Genomic DNA, 20532 nt, shown 5'->3' with positions numbered 1-20532 from the left:
TACATAGAAAACCTTGAGTCAGTGTCAGAGAAATTTCAAATGTGCACAGCAAGTTAACAGTAACCACTACAATATCTGCAATATGGATGTTCTCTAACCTGTTACAGGGTCGTTTTCCAAAGACATTCGGCTGAAGGCGGGCGTGGCATTGGAGATATCAGACAGTGTACGACGAGCAATAGCAACTGGTAGTGGTGGCTTCGGAATATCATAGCCATCTTCTTCATTTTCTGATTCTGCAGGGCCATTGCTGGCAGTGGCTGCTGCCAAATCCCCTTCATCTAGAATAAGAGACATGTTCTGAGCTCTGGGACTGAACAGAGTCCCTGTCCCTCAGGGCAGACTCTGTGTTCCCCGGTAGTCTGCAAACACTGACAGAACACAGAACTACGGCTGTACTGCCAAAAGCCCAAATTTAGAGGAAGCTCTTTCCAGAAGGTAAGGAATTAAACTGCCCTAGGATTAAAATTGCTTATGATAGATATGGGCTGACTGCTGCTGCAGCTGCTCACAGCAGCTAAGTCCAGAAAACAAGATCTTCCAAACAGCAATTTTTTAAACAACTGCTGAACACTTTTACAGTTCATTCCAACTAGGCTTCTCAGCAACAACCCCACATACAGTTTGAAGTACACAGAACCAAGTGTTTCCACATACATCCTAACTATTTCGACAGTAAAAGCAAGTAACATTTCATTTAGGTGTTTTGTTTTTTTTTTTAAGCAAGCCCACTCACCAGAAGTGTTAACAGTCTCTAAAGCAGAGGACGTTGCCTGGGAGTGAATGTTGTACATTGCCTCATACATACAGCCATCCGTTTGTGGGTCACACTCTAATGTTCTGAGGAAGAGAAAGCACGTTACCCTTCAGATAAGTGACAGCGGTCAATCATCACCTAGATACCATGCCTGAGATTCTGCATTCATCCCTGCTCCAAAATGAAAACACCACCATTTTGCAAGAGAATATTTGCTCCTGTGAATGCTCTAATATTGTCTACTGCAATATAACAGACCAACTCAAAAGAGTTTGATACCACCAGAAAACAACCCTTTAATGTAATTTTGGATTTCTGTGGCTGCCACTGCTGTCAAAGGACTACCAGCAGAAAGAGGTGGGAGTGGTTATGTGACTCCTTTAATGACTATAAAAGGTTTCTGGAAAAAAAAAGAAGTGGCTGCGTGTCATTTACAGTTTGCTATGTTATTCTAAATCTGGTGAGTATCAATGGGGGAAGTCAGCGAACAGCAGACAAAATCTCCACCCTAGTAAACAAATGTGCTTCCCTGGAGGCATGAAGAGGAAGCACAGTACATACACACAGAATCTCACCGTAAACTTGGAGTCATTTCCAAAGGCATTTTGAGCTCTGGTTTTTGTACAGCAGGACCTGCAGGCACCACAGGCAGAGAGGATGGTGACATGTATTCAGTGTCTTCATCACTTTCCGACTGTTCCCCAGGTGGCAGTTTTGGTACAGGCAGTGGTCTAGAGGCAAAAGAAACAAGAGAGAAACCCTAGAAAAACATTTAAGTCAAATCTAATTAATATCAGAGCAGCCTTTCAAACCCACAGCTGAAGCAGCAACAGTCATTTTAAAATGGATTCTCTCCAGAGAAAGAACTTTCAGGATTCTCAGCAGCCCAGCTGCAAGGTCATGCCGGCACAAAGTCATCGTGTGAAAGGAAGCCGACAATATCATACACACATTTTACATCACCTGCTTCACACTATATTTAGAAAGACCAATTTGGAAGTGAGTTTACCAAAGAGCTAATGGAAACTGTAGCCTGATCCAGTGCAAGCAGCCAAAGAATAGCTGTGCTGTACCTGCAGTTCTGTCGCATGACTTGAGTACCCATTTCACACTCTTATGTATCAAAAAAGTGATTTAGAAACCATACACAAGTCTGTTTCCTATTACCACAGTCAAAGGTAACTAACCCCCCCCCCAAGACCTAAAATAAGATACTGATTTCATCTAACTTTTTTTGACTGTGGGTTTTAATAATTCTTCAAAGATGGAAACTTAGGCTGACAGAGTTGTGTTAAATTTTATCCTTGGCACCAGCATGGAGAGAGACCTACAAATTACCTTTCTACTATTACAAAAAAAAGTACCTTTGTTCAAAAACAACACACCTGGCAGCTAAGGAGTAGATAGCATTGGCAGATGAGGAGGGTTTAATTTTGGGGTGCTCACACTCTGAGGTTGCTGGTGGACCACTGCTCAAGCTCTGAAAGAAAAAAATTCCAAACTAGGAATTAGATACACGATGTCTATCAGCACAGTGGCAAAGCTGTCAGCCAGTCATTCAACATATCCTCTTGAGGAAAGAAGCAACTTCCCTCAGGTATCTATACCACTTATTCAAAAGGATTTTCTGACACCTTAAAAACCCAGTAGTTTTATGAGAGCTTTCCCTCAGGGAGGGCACAGACAGGGTTTTTCTCCTCTAGCCAACTGCCTGTTTACAGAAAAACTGCAAGAATTTCAATTTCTTTGAGGCTCCAATGGCTTTGTCAAACTCAGCTGATCCTGGCCAAAAGGCCAAACAGTTAACGAGGCACAAGAGGAAAAAGGATGTAGACAAGCCTACACGTATGGAGACAGAATGACTGCACAAGTGTTGCTTTCTTAGGCAATCCGGCTAAAATGTATGCGCTTTCAATTTTAGAAAGTTGAAGGGTTTAAAAAGAAACAATAGTGGGGTGAAATCAAAGAAAGCAAAACTGTTTGAGATTTCTTTGAGAACAGTATGTTGGACTACTATGTTATACATTGTGACATTGGTAATAGTTAACAGACCCAAATTTAACTCAGATTTTACTAGGTTAAACTAATCATTACTACTGCATGCAGGTTTCATAGGACTGAAGCCTGAAGAGAGTAAAAAACATTTTTTCCTTCATACCAAAATATTCCTGGTTGTTCAAAATTCAAAGGCCAACAGTGATCATGAAATTGTAGCTGACAGTTGCTCAATGTAACCACGAAAGATGAACTGGGATTTCAGCCTTGCTCCCAAGAGGCACAAAAGCACATCCCTAAGAAGTCCTCACATTATTCTCCTTTGCCTGGCATCTGCCACTACCTTTCTGGTTGTCTTCAAAATGGCCCAAATATGTGATGTCTCTCCCTTGCCATCATCCTATTGAGATGTAAACTACAAAGACATGGCACACTGGAGGATTTAATTCCTCACAAAATATGTCTACTCACCACTGGGTTGTCCAGGCTGAGCGTGCTCCCAAGTCGATGAGTATCAGCCCTGGAATCCATCTGAGAGGGCAAGGAGAAGGGAAGCGAGTGCCTGTTTGACAGTTCTCTCCCAGCCCAAGGGTCACCAGGGCCGAGAGCTACAGACGGGGCTTTTGGAATTGGTCGGGATGGCCACGGCTCGCCCTGACGGTTAGAGGGCACGGGGGGTAGTTTGTCTCTCGAAGGGCAGTCTCCCGGTGTGCAGGGCAGGGGACGTCTCTGAGGTCGACTCTCAGTTCCGATACAATGTGGCCTGTCCGGAGGGGGTGGCGGGGGCAGATCTCGGAGCGTTGGTGGGATTGGCAAAGGTTTATCCTTGTGAAGTGTACCTGGAGCAGCCTGGAAAGCAGCAGAATAATGTAAAACCCACGGGGCATAGGCACCAATGCCTGAGGTTAAAAATCAGTGAAGATACTCCTAACAAGGATAATTTGGTACTTCATCAGGACGGCACCAGTCAGCCTAAGTGACCAAGTACTTCCAGTTATACCTATCTGCTTGCTGGCAATAGCATGGAGGAGTGGGAAGAAAGACAGACCCTCTAGATGGGAAATAGGGACTCTCCAAGCATGGATTTACAAAGGAAGCATTTGTTTTCAGGACAGATTGGGTTCTCATGCGGGAACGGAAGGAAAGGCACCCTGACAGGACGTGGAAAAGAAAGAAGAAAAAAAAACACATGTGAAAGAATTTAGGGATGTCACAGAGAACGTGAAGGGTTCACCAGAACAATACATCCCCCCAGCATAATACCGGAAAGGGCAAAGAGTGTTTTACCTTTGAAGTAGTCCCAGGACTGGAAGCCCCAGGTGGATTGGACACCCGCTGCTGCAAAAGATCCAGTCGTGGTGGCACAGGAGGAAGGGTGGCCTGTGGAGCTACTGAGAATGGAGAAGGAGGACGCTCGACCTGAAAAAGAAAAAAAAAAGAAAAAGAAAAAAAAAGAGAGAAAATGATAAAATCCAGCAAAGCTCCTTTCCTCTACAGAGGTTAGCTCCTATTGCTTTCAAGTTCCCTGACTGGCACTACCTTCACTATCGTTACCAGTAACAAGTGACTATATTAATTACAACCATACACAAGCATATGAAGGCACTGTCACAACACAACAACGCTTGACTGCAACAAACCTTGAAGATCACCAGTGGGCTTAACTGTGGTATACAACCACAAATGAACATTTAGCAATGGCACAATAAAAGACAAGCTGTTTTCCTAGAGTGACAAATCTGTCTTACCAGCATGCAAATAGTAGCAAGCTTGTTTTCCTTTTGACACCAGAGGGCATGATCTGCTGCAGAAAAAACTTAGCATCGCAGTCACCACTGTGCAAACTGCTTTACTACAGTGTCACTGTACTTGTAGCAATCGTTAGCATACATGAAAACTTCCATTTTTGTCTCTGGAAATCTGTTTTTCCATCTAACAAATCAGAATAGTACCTATTTTCTTCTTCTTTATAAAATTTATTTTACAAGAAAGGCTGGTGCTTTGTAACTTTGAAAAGCTTTACACACATTTGAACTCACTAGTGCCAGCAAATAGAGAATACAAGCCTACTGCAAACCACAACAGGATGTCACATCAAGGAAACCGTGCTTTGCTTCCCCAAGCTATGTATACAAAAACAATCTCCAGAAACACAGACTGTAATTTAATACATTATTTCACAGGGTAGAAGTTAAAGAGAAGTCTGATCAGTGGTAAGTAAACCAGAGTAAAGGATTCTTTCTCGCAAGGAAAAGCAGCTTATTTTAGTAGATTCAGTTATTAAGAATTAGTCAAATTCAGGATCACTTTCCTATGCAGCAGAACAATGCTAAGTGCAGATATGCAAGAGGAGCAATGAGATTTAAAATACATATATACATATATATATGCAGTGATCCATAAAGAATGCCTTTCTTGTACACATCTCCTGGAAGGAAGTAGCAGTGATGGTAGGGAGTTATCAGACCTTTATTATACAAATCTGTCAGACACCACATTAAAACATGACAGTCAAATTGACTTCCTCAGCAAAATTGCCTGCCCTCTACCCAGCTAGTCATCAGAACCTTGAAAAGACTATTATCTGGTTAATTATATTCATCACTGAGGAAAATGAATTAATTTCTGCTGATATGAGCGAACTATGGCTAATAAATCAAAAGCAGCACTGCTAAGTATGCAGGGAAGTGTTATAAACCTAGACCTTATGTTCTAATCACCGAACTCAGGTCTTTCACTCTTCAAATAGCTGACCAAGACCCCACCTTCCAAGACTACACACAGGTCACAGATTTTGAAGCGTGACCAGTACCGTTTAACTGAACTGGCAGTGTGCAGCTAAACCTAAATCCCTGTTTATTTCACCCTCTGTACACTGACTAAAATCCTTTCTCTTGTGAAGTCTGACCAACCTCGTGCGCACAAGACACTGAGATCGCAGAAAACTGACGGAGAACACACAGTCTCGGTAAACGCTGCCACATCCACTAGCACACAGTCAAGTATCCTTACTTTGGTACCAGCTAATTCTTTCATCATGAAGAGGGAATCATCAGCTCTGTCATCATCATCATCATCATAATTGGGTGAAGGAGTTCCTTCTGCACCTTGCCGTGATAATCCTCCTCCTCCTCTGGGATCAAATGGGTCTACAACAATCGGCTCCGTTCCTTTGATTTCACAGCGGCAAAAAGGACAACCCTGGCCTTCTGATTCCTTCAGAGGAAAGAAGGGATACGTTATAACCGCCACTATGATGCAGACATGAAATCCACGGAAAACATACAAAGAGTTTTAAACATTTCATGTTGAGGTACATTTTGACTGTGAGGAAGAGAGAAAGGCAATTTATGCTATAAATATAGAGGGTTTTCTCTCCACAGTAGAAAAAGTAGACTTCTTGCCTATTCCTCAATTAAGAGGTCAGGCATCTGACCAGCTTCTCCCTGGACACGTGAAGTTGGCACTGATGCACTGGTATTATTGTAACATGAGTTTGTTTTCAGTTCCACCACCTAATTTCCATACCTGGAAGAAACTAAACAGTTTTGAGAAGAAAGAATATATACTTCTTTTGCAAAAGAGTAACCACCATCTCGCTGGGAGAGTAACAAGAGGGCAATGCCTAACCTGCCATGCAGTGAGACAGGAAGTGCACATCAGATGGCCACATGGTTCAATCTTCACATCCTTGTCATTTTCCGCACAGATTTTACACAGCTGGAACGTGGAGCCCATCTCGCAATACAATTCATATTGTTCCTTGGGGAAAGAAAGATCGACACTGTTGATACTGCAAAATAACATGCCTGATTAGTCATAGCTACAAGAAATTCAACACAAGATTTGCAGGAAGAAGTAAATAAATTCCAAACACAAAAACATAGTACAACAGAGCAGAAGTGTGAGAAGATTGCACTGTGATTTTATGTGCTAGATATATCTGTCAAGCTTTGAAAAAAAAAAGTGTACTTGAAAGTTATCCCACACTTATTTAAATGTCCCAAGAACAGCTTAGAAAAGCAAGGTCCACAGGCACAGACATGCTAGATGGTACAGAAGAATGAGTGTTTGATAGAACACTAAACAAATATCTTAAAATCTGTTAGTGAAGCTTTATTTAACCTTTGCAATCTCCTCTCCCCACTTATATCATTCAAAGATTTCTACCACTCCTACAAGATGCAATACAGCAGCTTTAAAAACAAGCCTTCAGGACACTGGTTTGTATGACAGAAATTATATAAATAGCTAAGGAGGCCAGAAGTCGGGAACAAAGCAAGCAAGTTGGACGGGCTGCTCACCTGTGTAACTTTAATGTGGTCCTGAGGTGTGGGCTCACACAAGCCAGTCAAGTCAGGATTCTGATTCCGGCCATCAGGAAATAAATAACTGCAAGCAGTTGGAGAAAAAAAGTTCTCTATATATGTGCATATAGGCACAAGAACACACATATAAGGTTTCTTTTCAGGGTGGAGGAAGAAAGAAGGAATAAGGCTGGTAAGTAAGGGGAAAAAATTCAAGGTGTTTCAAATTCAAATAAAGTTTTGGAATAACTTTCCTATCAGACCAAAAACAAACATGTCATTCTTGAAAACAGAAAAAAAGAAGCTTGTTTACCCTCCTGGCAACTTTGTTTGTTTGTTTGTTTTACAAACAGAAGGTTATGGACCCAGCCCTCTCTTCTTAAAGCACCATACAGTGAAACTGTAATATTCAGAGTAAGAAAACTGAGGTTGTAATTTCAGTTGTTGTGACATGGGTTTAAGACCCAACTGGAAAAGAAGTCAAGATAAGGGAAATGCTGACAAACACTTATTCTCTACAACTGCAAAGGAGAATAGAGATACACAGTTCAAAAGATATCTGTCTGAGTATTCTTGAGTGCCAAAATAGTTAAGCATATGAATTATTCCACTGACATCAATGGGATGGGTTTGAAGTGTTGTGCTGAACTGAGGTCAAAACAAAAAGGAAGAACTGAGAGATGTGCAAAAGAGGCTTAGCGATGCCAACAAAGGTTTCTTGACCTCTGAAACATATTGTCTCTACCATAAAGTAGATAATGTGTTAGGAATCCAGAGGAATCATTTCAACATTCAACTGATTTCAAGACCTTATCACAGGATTAAGATGCATAAAACAAACTCACAATAAAAAAGGGCAAAAAAGCAAAAAATTTCATGTCGATACAGTTACTTACAAGCCTTCCCTGAAGCCATCAATCAGTGCTTGAAAAAGAGGTTTGTTGTGGGGGATTGTCTGAAGAATGTTCCCATCTGCAGTAACATAACCAATGGCCCACTGACCAAGTCGTGTACAGCTCAGTCGGAAAATGTAACTGAAAAGAAACAAAGGAAAAGAAACTTCAATTTAGACCGGAACAGGCAGAAAAGATTAATTATCAAATAGGCAGCCTTTGGCTATCTCAAGACAACAAATAAAACCTAGTAAGAATAACTGGATGATTTTCACCAGCTTTTCTCACTTTACCCCCAAGCAGTTCAAAGGAGAACCTTGCAATCTGATACGAAGCAAGCAAAGTATCCAAGCACTGGCATCAATATGAAATCAAATCCAGGATCCAGAGCAAGAACAGTTAGTACCCTCATAACCATTTGTTTCAAATCAACTTAAAAAAAACCCAAACAACCTGCCCCCACCCCCTCAAAAAGGAATCTCCCAGACTGCACAAGGTTTTTAAAACCAGCAAAGAACTAACAGTCTTCTGACAATCTTCAGAAATGAACACTTGTTCCTTTATGTACAAGGATAAATTTCTTAGCCCTGTTGCACTGGACCAAGTTACACCGAGGATGTTAACAGCCCAAAACTACTCAGATCTTCCGAGAAGATGCTTCGCCCTACATCCTCCTCCCAAGCTTGCCCAGGCCACAGCATCACTTTGCAGCCTCCCTCACCTAGCTTGCTGCTTTCTGCCAGTGCAATCAGTGGTCAGCTTTGCCTGTATGTCTGAAGTTGAAGCACACACTGCTAATGGGGGCTGCAATCCCTTCAGCTCTCCTAGTTAGACACAAATAGGCCAGGAAGCTACGTATTGATACCTTCCCTTATTCACAGTCCTAAACTGCTCACGGTCTGGCCTCACTCTGTTGGAAACGTTTGCCTCAGTGCATCCTGCTCACCCCAGTGGGAGCTGGTGTAACCACTGGGGGTATGGGCAGGAAGTATGTCACCACACAGAGGATAATGTCTGAATAGAGGGCAAGCTGTTTTTTTTCATATTTTGAAATGCTGAGGAAGGAGGACAAAGACAAAAAAATCCCAACCTCCTCAGGCCAGTGCAATAATCAGAAATGTTAGCAAGAGCAATCCAAAAGGCCACTGCTGCCAAGCACTAACCTGCCAGGTTTGTGAATGAACTTCTGAAGCCGGGCTTTTACCTCATCGTAGGTTAGGAATGCCATATAACCAGGATGAGTCACCGCTAGGCTATTCCAGTTCCTGAGCAGAGAGGACCATGGCTACAGAAACAACAAAGAAATACATTAACCACGCACTTCTATAAGGTATCAATACGTACAAAATTCCTTAATTAAACAAGTCAGTTCTTCAGGTAAAGAATCAGATTTCTTATTCCAACAGAAATCCAGAAGAGGAACTAAAACTTATATTCTCATGCAGCAGCCTCAGAATTTGAGTCTCTCTCTTGTAGGTGATATAAATATCATCTCAGACAGGCCTTAATCAAAACTCCTTTAATAAACAACAAGGAAAAAGTCACTGAGGTCATAAAAAAGACAGCCCAAGAACAGCTACCAATCTGTACTGCTTCAGCAGAGAAAATGATTCATTACTGAGACAGGGATAGAGACAGGAGTTTAATAAGATTATGTACAGGACCAGAAACCATGACTAGTAGCATCTCCAACAGTGTGACTTTCTTTATGGGCTCATGAAAGCAACTTCTTGCTTTCTAAGTTTCACTGTGTGTAAGATGCTTGTGACTATTCCTTAACTACCTAACCTCACTTGGGTGTGTCAAGGATTACTGGCTAGTCTAAGATTTGAATAAACAAACCAGTACATATATGTTTTATATTCCTAAAACTGATGTAGAAAAAAGTCAAAAATGCAGAAAAAATGTCTAGATAAAGAAGGGCTTCTGTGTCTAGAATCTCATCTGCTTTTTTCACCTTTATTAGCTTGTCTAATAGAAGATATTACTTTTTCCCAAAAGCTTTGCTTCTCCTTGAAATTGCAGCTACTGTCAGCTTGCTCTTTATGTACTACAGTTGGAAAAAGTACTGAATGAGATCAGATACATTGCAACACTGAACATGGGAATTTTTTAGCTAGACGTATCTTAATTACAACCCACCCTATCACATGGGAAAAGACAAGTCAGAGCCAAAGAAGTAAGTGTTTGGTCTTGTAAATATCCAGTTGCACCATCAGAAGCTGTGCGTTTGAGCTCAGTGTTCTTCATGACCATGGGTCAGAATTTTACCTATATTAATATCCCCTCAGCAACACATACTTCTGGCACACAGACCACAGAATATGTACACAACATCCTGGCTGTGTCTGTTCAAAAGCCAGGAAACCCAAATTTCCATGCTCACGCTCCATCCTGAACACCCCCCCAACGGAAAATATATCTGACAAGAAAAAAAAGGACACAAGGGAAGACAGACTGATAAACTAAGCTTCACATTTCCTGGCTTACAGAGGTTGTATTAGAACTTCAGTCTAAAAGTGACCTTTGAAAGGGAAAAATTGATTCACGGAAGGATACTGAACGTGTCTTACAGTTGTAATTTATATTTAGACAACTTTTTCTTTTTTAGTCAGAAGTTCTAAGTATTACCAAAACTTGCCAGAGAACAAGGGGCAAGAAGAACAAACTTATTATAATATAAATGATGTTATTTTAATGTGGAAAACTTGATTTATCTTAGGGGAAAAGAGTCTAACTTGAAGCACTAAGATACACATTTTTCAGCCACTTCCGGTGAGTCACATTCCTCAATTCTTACCTGAAAAAGCCGTGTGAAGATATCAAATTCAAACACTGAAATGTAGTCATTGCACGTCAAGTCAATTGTTGACTTCAGGGCCATGGCCTCCAGCCCCGAACTGATCGGATGCACTTCATGCAAGGCCTGACGGAAGCTCTTCCAAGGAACAATAGTCCTGGGGAAAACCAAGCCATCTGTAAATGTGAGTGACTGGAGACCACCATCCCATACATCCTATACATTTTCTCTGGAATATATGCCTCATGATAAAGTAATAGAGGCAAACCAAAACTAGCTACAGGAGATTTATTCACATTACACAAGCAAAAGACGTCTTGCTATCACAGGAAGTTAGCAGTCAAATGGACATCAGCCTATTTTCTGTGCATATATAAAATTCTGGAATCTGAAGCCCATCTCTGCTTTCTCCTTTCCCTTTATCCGTAGTCCTATCATGTCACCGTGGCCCTCAAGCATGCCCCAGGGGCTGTATACAATACCCCCGGGTGATAGGAGTTTCATAACGTTGCAGCAGGTAGAGAAGGATTTAACAACAAACCCTTTAGCAGAGATCTAGATGGTTAAAAAATAAAACAGTTCTAAACAGTTTTTAAAGGAGGAATAACTGGAGAAGTAAGATAACCAGACACGAAACAGAGGCTGCTGTATAAAGGAGTATTCTCCTTCTTTTAAAAAGTCAAGTGGAACAGATACATAAAAAGAACATAACTAGCTTCAGACCACTGCAATAATCATGAGTAAACATATTACTGCTTTTTGTTCTGACACCTACCAACTAAAATTCTTCACGTCAAGTACCTTATTTAGTTAGAAAGTAGAGCCCAATTCGACTAACTTTAATCCTCAAAGGTTGCCGTGGACACCTCTAAAGATCATTTAGTCAGCTTTTTAGTAGATATAAAAATTAAAACCGATATTTCAACAGTTAATACCTAAATATATGTTGCACTTAACTTTCTCTTTCATTCTATCTTAACAAAGTCATCATGCAAACTAACAAAAGTTCAGAGAAGCCAGAAGAAAGGTGACTAAGTGATTAGAAAGACTAATTGTAGGGAAGAGGAAAAGAATTTAATATAATAAGAATTTAATTTAATTAAATTAAGGACAACTAAATACTAAAGGACAACTAATACTGGGGGCATGATAACCTTTGGAAGAAGAAAGCATATTATTTTGCATAGTTTGTGAAGCTTATTTAGCAGTTGAGGAATTAAGTTAAGGAGAGGAAAATTTAGTCTGAATAAGTTAGCCTAAGCAATCCAGAGAAACTTTGTTAGAGTAGAACAGTCTCCTAGGGAAAGTGGGGAAAGATCCATCACTTGACAGATTTAAAACAAGACAGGACAAAGAACTGGAAAATATAACATAGGAACAATCCCATATTCAACCCTAGAGAGTGGACCAAATGACCTAATAAGTCTTTCCTATCAGGCGTTTCTATGATTAACCTGACACAGACATTTATGAACCAGAAAATAGGAGCTGATTTTTTAAAAGTACGTAACCTTTGTGTGTAATTTGTTCCCACATCTCTCATTGTAAGTACAGTTAGAAACTTACTTTTCCCCAAAAGCTTTCCTCCAAAATTCTGCAGCATCTGCCTTGGTGATCCGGAACGTGTCTCCTTGGAAAAGGCCACTTGGGAAAATACCTTTGAGTTCTGCCAGCATATGGCTGAATATCAGGGATAACTTCGTCAGGTTACGCCTACAAAAGATCACAAACGCAAGTTTCTTTTAGAGAAGAAAAATATGGCTTTGTGCTGTGAATAACACAGAGTTAGTATCTATTGCAATTCCAGAAGTATCTCAGATTACAAAAATCTTATTTAGGACTACTTTTCAAGTATTCACCTAGCATTCCGTATACATCCATCACACAGCACTTGTAAGCGATCTCTGCATTTCTCAAGATATTTTTCCACAACAACAAATTTGCATAATCTCTTTGAAGCAGGCAGGTCATTTTCAAGGCAAATCCAAAAAGAGAAAATAAACTCTCAAAAAGTCCCAAAACACCATCCAGATCTGATGATGATCATAATGATCATCACCAGAAGTCTTTGCTATTTGACCTGAAAATTTCTTGCAAGGGTACATACAACTGCTACTGCCTTGGATTACACAAACTGAGTGTCCTCCCAAGACTCCAGAGGGTCCCAACACAGTAGATTTGCTCAGAAAACAGCTAACTGATAACAACAGGACCAGCTCCTAAGGGAAGGTCAGAACACTTGCAGCTTTTTTTCCTGAAACGTTAATAAACTTTCACATAAAAGCCTGATGGTCAGAACACTTACTCAGATTGTGCTAAGTAATTATCCAATTGATAATTACCCCAAGTCCCTTCTCTGTCTGATGAGATTCTTTAGAGTGCTCTAATCCATCAGGGTATGTCCTTTTCTAAACTGCAAAAGGAAGGTTGAGAAATACTCTCCGCTTAAAATTTAGCCAGCACACAAAAGCTTTCCAAGAGCAGAACTACCGGCCGGCAGAGAGGACAGGGCAGACTTCGGGGCACTTTGGGGTCTACAGTTCACATGAAACCAGTACTAGGTTAGAACCAAATTCTAGCAGTACAGGCTGCAGCTCAGGATTGCCCCATCCCAGCTTTTGGCCTAAACAACCAGATTAAGGAGATGAGCTCTATTTTGTAACTGTGTTATGTAGTAAAAGAGCTCAAAGCATCATTGCCTCTAGCAGTACAGCAATACCAAAACCACGTTCTTCCTAGCTCAGAGTCAAAGTAATGACACTAAAAAGATGCCCTTCTATTCATACATGCAGAAAGGATTTATTCACTGTGGCTTCTCTTCCTCTCATTCTTTTATCCAAACAAAGACAGACCCTCTTCTCCTCCTCTTTCACTCCATAACATTCCCCAGGTAATAGGAAAACAGAGTTGGAACCAAGAAACAGGGATATTTTGGGGCCAGAGACTTATTTTATCCCCCATATCATATGTTTGAAGGTAAAGGAAGGAACTGATATCATACGAGACACGACAACTATGTCTACAGTCAAACCCAACAGACTGCGTCTGGCCAGGAGGCTGCAGCAAGCACCAAGGCACTGCACAGCCTTAGATATAGTGCTAAGCAACCTGGCAAGCTCTTTTACAAACTAAACTAACCTTGTATACTGAGTCACTTAGAAAGGGATTAGAAGCATCCCTAGACACAAACTAATTTCTTAATCTTTTGTTCTCCAAACTCTCTCACTGAGTGTGCTACTATTGTAGGATGCCATGCCCTGGAAGCCAGCGACCCTTAGCAGTGCATTAAGTTCCCCCCAGCTTTATTCCTTCACCATTTTTCAGTATTCACAGCTGGATTGATTCTAACTTATTCATCTTTTCATCAGGCATTTTTCAGATACCCCTTGCTCCATAGATATTGCTCCTAACCGAACCGCAAATCTTATTCACCTGCCTCACCATGCAACCGATCACCTGCCAGCAGAGCCAGGTAAGCACCCTCAGCCCTGCTGCAAAAACTCCTCTATACATTTGACATTAAGTCTTCTAGCTACATGCTAGTCTTCCACAGAGCATAAACTCAGTTGGAAGCGACTCGCTTTGCTTGACACAATATTCTGCCATTCACTCAGCTCTCCGTTAAACCTTCCCCCACGCTGCCGTATAGTCCAGGCAGACCAGAAGAGCCTTTTCACATTCTACAAATGTACGCAAGAGTCAGAACCATAAACCTTACTCGACAGTAATTTTCCTCTTGCATCCTTACTTACTCTAATACATTCTAGTTTGTGCCTCAGCAATGGAAACAGCTCAAAGTGTTTACAGAACCTGCCAGCTCTACAGCAAGGGATTCTGGTTTTTGTCATTTCATACATGTCTGATCTCTACAGGTGCTCCAGATGAACTGAAGTAAAACCACTAAAGTGCTCTTTTAGAGACTGCTCCACTCAGTTAACACTTCACTGGATTCACTAAGCATTCCAAATGTGTGTATTTTAAAACAGCTATATAATTTGGAGTTCTTGATTCTCAAACTCAAACATTTTCTCTGTTTTCTCACCATTAGATAAGAGGCAGTGCCCGATAAGGGCTGTTGGCAAATTCATCTTGCCTAACTGATGTAGCGTAATTTCTGTTCATGTTGCATACTCAGTCACATTAAAGCTTTGGAATGGTACTACAATTCCTACACTTTCACTTTTAGGAAGGTTTATTTTTTGTGTCTAAAGTACATGACCCTGTGTGCAAGTGTAAGAGATGATGCCTACAGCTGCTGATGAAGTCTTACACAGCTCAAAAGGAAAACAAGGCTACCATGCAACTTAAGGTTGCTTGTCCTCTGTTCCACTGACGTTCACTGAAGAAAAAAAATATTTTTTAAAGTGATTATATAAGAAAAAAAAATTTAGTGACCTGATCTGAATAGCAAGGTAACAGTTTCCCATTTGACCACCATCACGTTTACGAAAATGAGTAGTTTAGGATCTTGATACCAGGATATACAAAGAAGCTGCCGCAGTACACAGCCAGGCTGTTACCTTATCTGTAGTACCTGCTGGTGCACGTGCCCTCCCGGGTGTAACGTTAAGTAATTCAGAGTCACTTATTCCTTTTGCCAGTAGGAGATAAACAACTTTCCGTTTACGGTAGAAAGACTGAGGTTAAGAAGCATGGGCACTGGCTAATCCTGCCGAGATGACGACATACATTTAACGCACACCCCACTTCCTCTGTTTAGGAGGCCACAGGTTGGGTTCCCACTCTGTCCCTGTGACACCTCTGGGTGACAAACACTAGAACAACGTTGCAAGTCAGAGACTCCTGCTGTGCAGCTTGTTCCTCCAGCCATCTGCTGAAAGTTTGCACTTACGTAAGTGAGAGAAGAGACAACAGTCTGCAGCAGCACAGAAAAAAAAAGCCAAAACTATGCTATTTTGAGTCATTTAATTCATTCACAATTCAAGGGGCAAGAATGAGAAACAGAGGATTTTGCTATCATTGCTAGTTGTTTTGTTACAGTAACATAAGACTAATTTGTAAAAATTTGATTCTGAACATTGATAAAAATAGTTTCCTTGAAAGGTTAGTGTGCAATCTGAGTATGCAATCAGAGTAGGTAAAGTGACATCTTACGCCAACTCACTAATGCAAAGCTACTTCCACAAAGTTAGTAATCCTAAAACAGCTCAAGCATATGGCTCAAGCAAGCATTGACTTGTTAGCACTGTAACACTTGAACAGTGTCATATTTGTTCACAAATTCAAGATATACTTGAAGCTAATGTATGCAAGATTTGGTAGAAGGAAGTGAAGTCTTTTGGGGCATTTACTCACTTACAGCTGTCTGGTCAGACAAGTATGCTAATGCATTTCTGAACCTCAACCTAGAAGCTAACTGAAGTAGAGCACGGTTTAAGCAAAGCAACAGCTAATTCTGCAGAAAGATCAGGCCTATTCCTGTGGTCAGCTGCTTATCGCTTTCTTGTAAGAGCCTTCTCCCTTAGCTGAGTTCCAGTAAGTCCTTGTACTCAGCTAAGCATGTCATTTGAATAAGTACTTCGGCAGGATTACAGGTGGATTAAAAAAAATTTTTACATTCTCACACATGTGCATGGAAGGACTCAGTGTTTCAAAAAGTGTCTAATACCTGAAGATTTTCAGTTTTCCTTTTGAAGTTACTGCCATTTCATACACACATTCAGGTATATTTTATGTCAATAATAGCAGGAAGAACACTAAAAGCAAACACAATAAAATACTCTGAAATTTACTATTCTTATGTGCAAGTAACTAGCTTTTGACACAACAGCAACTACCAATCCTGTGCTAAAAGAACATTTTCTTTAAGAGTGCACTCATTTATTTCAACAAAGTTACACCACATTTGTAAATGCATACAGACCAAATGAACACTTGCAACTACAGCATACATCTTTATTGGCATATCAAAGCTTAGTTATTATGGTTGCCTTTTATTTTTAGTAACATCAAAGGTCCCCATCTCCATTCCTTCATATAAACAGAAGAATTATCCTAGAAAAAGGGTAATATTTTCAAAGAACACTTAGACCAGAAATTCCCAAACATTTCTGGCCACAGACTTCCAGCAATCTCGACGTTTCTCATGGACTAGGATGGTCGCCTACCAGACCTTTACATAAATAATGTACAAAAACAGTTACTAGTAGTTGCTGTGGATCACGTACAAGAGCAATGTCAAGCGATATTTGTGAGTCTCTGACTTTAGCACCTAAATCTCCTTGACTCTCAGTGGAATATAAATATCTGTCATATAAGCACTTTTGAAAAGGTTACCCAGGGCCCAAAAGCCACATCAGGGTGCTCTCCTCCCTGTTTGCAAGGGAGCCCAACTGCAACACCTGTGTCAGCTTCAAAGGGAAAAAACTACACGATGTAGTTTTGGCAGCAGTTAGGTTCAGACACGAAGAGCAACAGTGACAACTTTTAAGCACCATTTCATGTTCCGGAGAGTGTTCACTCATACACACCTGAAAAACATGTAGCTTACTGTTAGACAGTGAAACAACCACATATTTAAAAGTGAAAGCTTAGAAAGCTAAAGATTTCCCCACTCTATACAATAACCAGATTATTAATCAGGCATCTGCAGCTGTAGCATGGAGGCATCATTCCTCCCATGCATGTGGTGTTTACGGACAGGCTAACAGCTTCTTCAGTAGCTCTGAAATATCACCTGAGCCTGCTCGGCTGCAACTACATCAGCCTTTCCAACCCTGCTACCTCCAGGGCTCGAGAGAGGCAGGTCTCAGGCAACAATTTGGGGATATTAAAAAAAGAAGCAGTATTATTTCCCCAAGTTCTCCAGTGCTAATTCACCAGCTGGCTGCTCCAGGGCAGGCCAGGCGCGTCCCGCTGCCGCGGAAAAGGCACGTTCCTCCATCCTCCCCTCCTCCGTGCCTCTGCTGCTGCGGTTGCACTACTTCCTTCCTGCTTCGCGACTGTTTTTGCTCCGCACGTCTCAGCGGAAGTTGAAAGGTCGACTGAGCGCTTCCACTCGCCCCAGTCCACGGGCTCGGCCCCAGCTGGGTCTGCTGGTGCTGCTCCCTCCCCCAGGCCTATTGCTGATTTTTCTTTTCCCAGTTCCTGCTGGATGGACAAAAGCACTTCCACTGCGAAGGCTCAGTCTTGCAAAGCTGTCAATGGCAGAGGACAATTTTAATTGTAGCATCACCTCTCTCAGCTACACTAACTGGAATTAACTAATCACATCAAAGTCGTACAGCACCTAATGCGGGTTATGACTAAAACGCCTTTTGTATCTCGTGGCAATGTTAAGACAATACTACCACTTTCGCCAGTGCCCCCTATAACGTTTTCATCTTGTTTCAATATTTCTCGACTACTTCACAGTTGATTGACTGACATGCACAGTATAATTTTGTGCTTCACACACAGCAAGACGACTGCACCACTGGATGATTTATAGTCTCAATATTGTGCTCACATGCTATCGTTTCACATGAACATAGCATCAAGCCTGTCAAGCTCATTTTATTAAGAGCATGCTACAAACACTATCTAGAAGAAATGGTGTACCACAAGACAGCCAACTCCAAAATGATTCACTTTTCCAAAGTTACCATACATTTTTCTTGTTTATGATCCCATTTTCAAAAGTTTTTAGTATTTGCATTCCCATTGACTCGGACTGCATTTGTACTCATGGGGTCTTCACAAGTGAAGTTCATCATCTCAAAGAAGAGGCTGCTTTTAACAGAGAGATTCTTCAAGGGAAGCTAAGATTTAAAAGATACAATCACACCTCTAGCCCTAAAACAAAATTTGAGCTAAGCATGACTCAAGGTTCTCCATTACAACATACTTTCAAGAATATTCCGTATTTCACCAAAAGTCAACAATATAGATTCTAGAGGGTAAAAAATTCAGAGCAGAGGAGCCAAGCTACTGTAAAACCATCCTACTCAAATCTCGAGAGAAAGCTCTATGCATTAACTTGACTGTTAAAAGGACATGACCCAGAAAGGCAGCTCACAAGAAGAAGTGCAGTCTCAGTACACTGGAGGAATGATTATAGAGCACTTTTTTTAAAAGTCTGCTTATCTAGCCTACAGGAAAATCAAGAAAAAGCACAACGGAGGATGTGTGCGTGTCTGATCGTTTAACACTAAAGCCATTGACTGAAAGTCAAGAGTCTTCTGAAAAAGATGACGCAGTTTTGAATCGTTCTCTTCCCCACAGGACTAACGCAGCCACCTAGGACAACTCAGATGCACCACTTCCTCCCTCCACAGTGCCACAGTTACTTGGTGAAAGAATCACAAGTTGATGGCTTGGAAATGAGAAGGTCACTCAGTTAAACAGAGGTAAAACCCGTTTTAGTCACAGTACTCTTCACTACTGCTGCTGAAACTTTTGTTTTTAAGCAACTCTCACTCCCAAACAGCTTCTGCAATTCTGCAGCCTCACGTTGCCAGTGAGCTTTCATGCAAGGAGACAGTTTATGATGCAAGAACACCAGAATTATTTCACTAGTTGAGCAGTTAGTGCTTGCTTTTCTGTAAATCACACATCGATAACCGTACTGACAGATCAAACTTCCTTTAGTACTTAAATATTCTTTTAAACATGAGATAGTTTTAACTAGCATTTTTGAGGCAAAAAAAGGTATTTATCTTATGTTCAGCTCTGTTAAGTCTGTTTAACCACAAATGTTCAAGCAATTTCAGAACTGAGAATCCTAATATTAACAGTACTTCAGCAGAGCCACATGAACACTTCTGTAGGGTAGCAGCCTCGTTTTTTAAGGAAAACATTAGAGAGCAGAGAAAGGTTTAATGACGAGTCAGTTGCACAAGAGGAGAGTAACAGAGCAAAAAGCCCAAACACCACATCTTGGACCTCCGTCTGAACAGTGTGTACTGAAGGTACTCTATTTTTCCCTGCAATCACTTGACATCTCCTATATTCTGAAGATTTAAAGGTTCAAAAAAAAAAAAAAAAAAAAAAAAAAAAAAAAAAAAAACCCACACTTCAACTGTTTAAACAAATCAAGAAACATGCAAAATGCACCTTTCGGAAACCAAAGGTGTGAGGCCACCACATAACACACGCTTTTCAGATGTTTCTGACCGTGCACCACACATCAGCAGTTACTCAATTCAGACAGATAAGCGGCTGCACCTGGTCCCCGAGGGAACAACTGTATCTTATAACCTGCTACCACAGCAGCAAGAAGATTTTAACGTGCTCTTCATGTTCGTACAACACTCTAGCCCATGCACGTAAGTAGAAACGCTCAAAGTGACCCTGAGTGGACTTCTATAATGCTGTGGCAACTCGAGTCCTCTACACACAATAATCAGTTTTAAAAATAGAAACAACGGAACTACTTTCAACAAAACTTGCAACACAGGAAGTGAATGAAATTCCACTTAACTGTTACTGGCTCAACAGAAGTCACCTTACAAAGTAATGCTGGCCTACTGATCTGCAGAATTTCCAGTACTTCCACAAGTTAAGTAAAATAGGACCCTAACAGTGAACTACACGTTTTAGAACCAGCAAGTTAACTGCTCAGACTAAATAATTTTGCAGAATCAGCTACTATTACATTGATTTTGTGGTCTGGGTCATTAGGCACCCTTTGGAAGAAAGGAAAGGAACACTTAACATGTTTATTACCTCTCGTTAATACAAAGTTCAGCTCAAAAATAGCTTTTCAATTAAAGAACGATAGGGTTCAACATCAGGCTTGAATAACCTGCATAAAGGGCAGCCCTGTTGCCTCCTCCCCGG

General features: G+C 41.0%; 1 protein-coding gene across 3 annotated transcripts in view; it reads right to left on the bottom strand.

Moving 5' to 3' along the window:
* The window catches only part of CBL (Cbl proto-oncogene), a 43651-nt gene that overhangs the window by 7371 nt on the left and 15748 nt on the right, over nucleotides 1-20532 (bottom strand). For all 3 annotated transcript variants that reach the window (XM_062594529.1, XM_062594528.1, XM_062594527.1), the window contains exons 3-15: nucleotides 12319-12465; nucleotides 10753-10909; nucleotides 9116-9237; nucleotides 7956-8093; nucleotides 7057-7144; nucleotides 6383-6514; nucleotides 5765-5968; nucleotides 4040-4171; nucleotides 3224-3601; nucleotides 2143-2237; nucleotides 1333-1488; nucleotides 737-840; nucleotides 99-281 (exon numbers count right to left, since the gene is read on the bottom strand). In XM_062594529.1, the coding sequence (XP_062450513.1) occupies nucleotides 99-281; nucleotides 737-840; nucleotides 1333-1488; nucleotides 2143-2237; nucleotides 3224-3601; nucleotides 4040-4171; nucleotides 5765-5968; nucleotides 6383-6514; nucleotides 7057-7144; nucleotides 7956-8093; nucleotides 9116-9237; nucleotides 10753-10909; nucleotides 12319-12465 (2036 nt within the window). The remainder of the gene's footprint in view (nucleotides 1-98; nucleotides 282-736; nucleotides 841-1332; nucleotides 1489-2142; nucleotides 2238-3223; nucleotides 3602-4039; nucleotides 4172-5764; nucleotides 5969-6382; nucleotides 6515-7056; nucleotides 7145-7955; nucleotides 8094-9115; nucleotides 9238-10752; nucleotides 10910-12318; nucleotides 12466-20532) is intronic.

This window comes from Rhea pennata, chromosome 24 (genome assembly GCF_028389875.1).
Source record: "Rhea pennata isolate bPtePen1 chromosome 24, bPtePen1.pri, whole genome shotgun sequence".
Classification (NCBI taxonomy): Eukaryota; Metazoa; Chordata; class Aves; order Rheiformes; family Rheidae; genus Rhea; species Rhea pennata.
The sequence above is the reverse complement of the archived record's forward strand: the minus strand, read 5'-3'. Positions and strand labels throughout refer to the sequence as shown.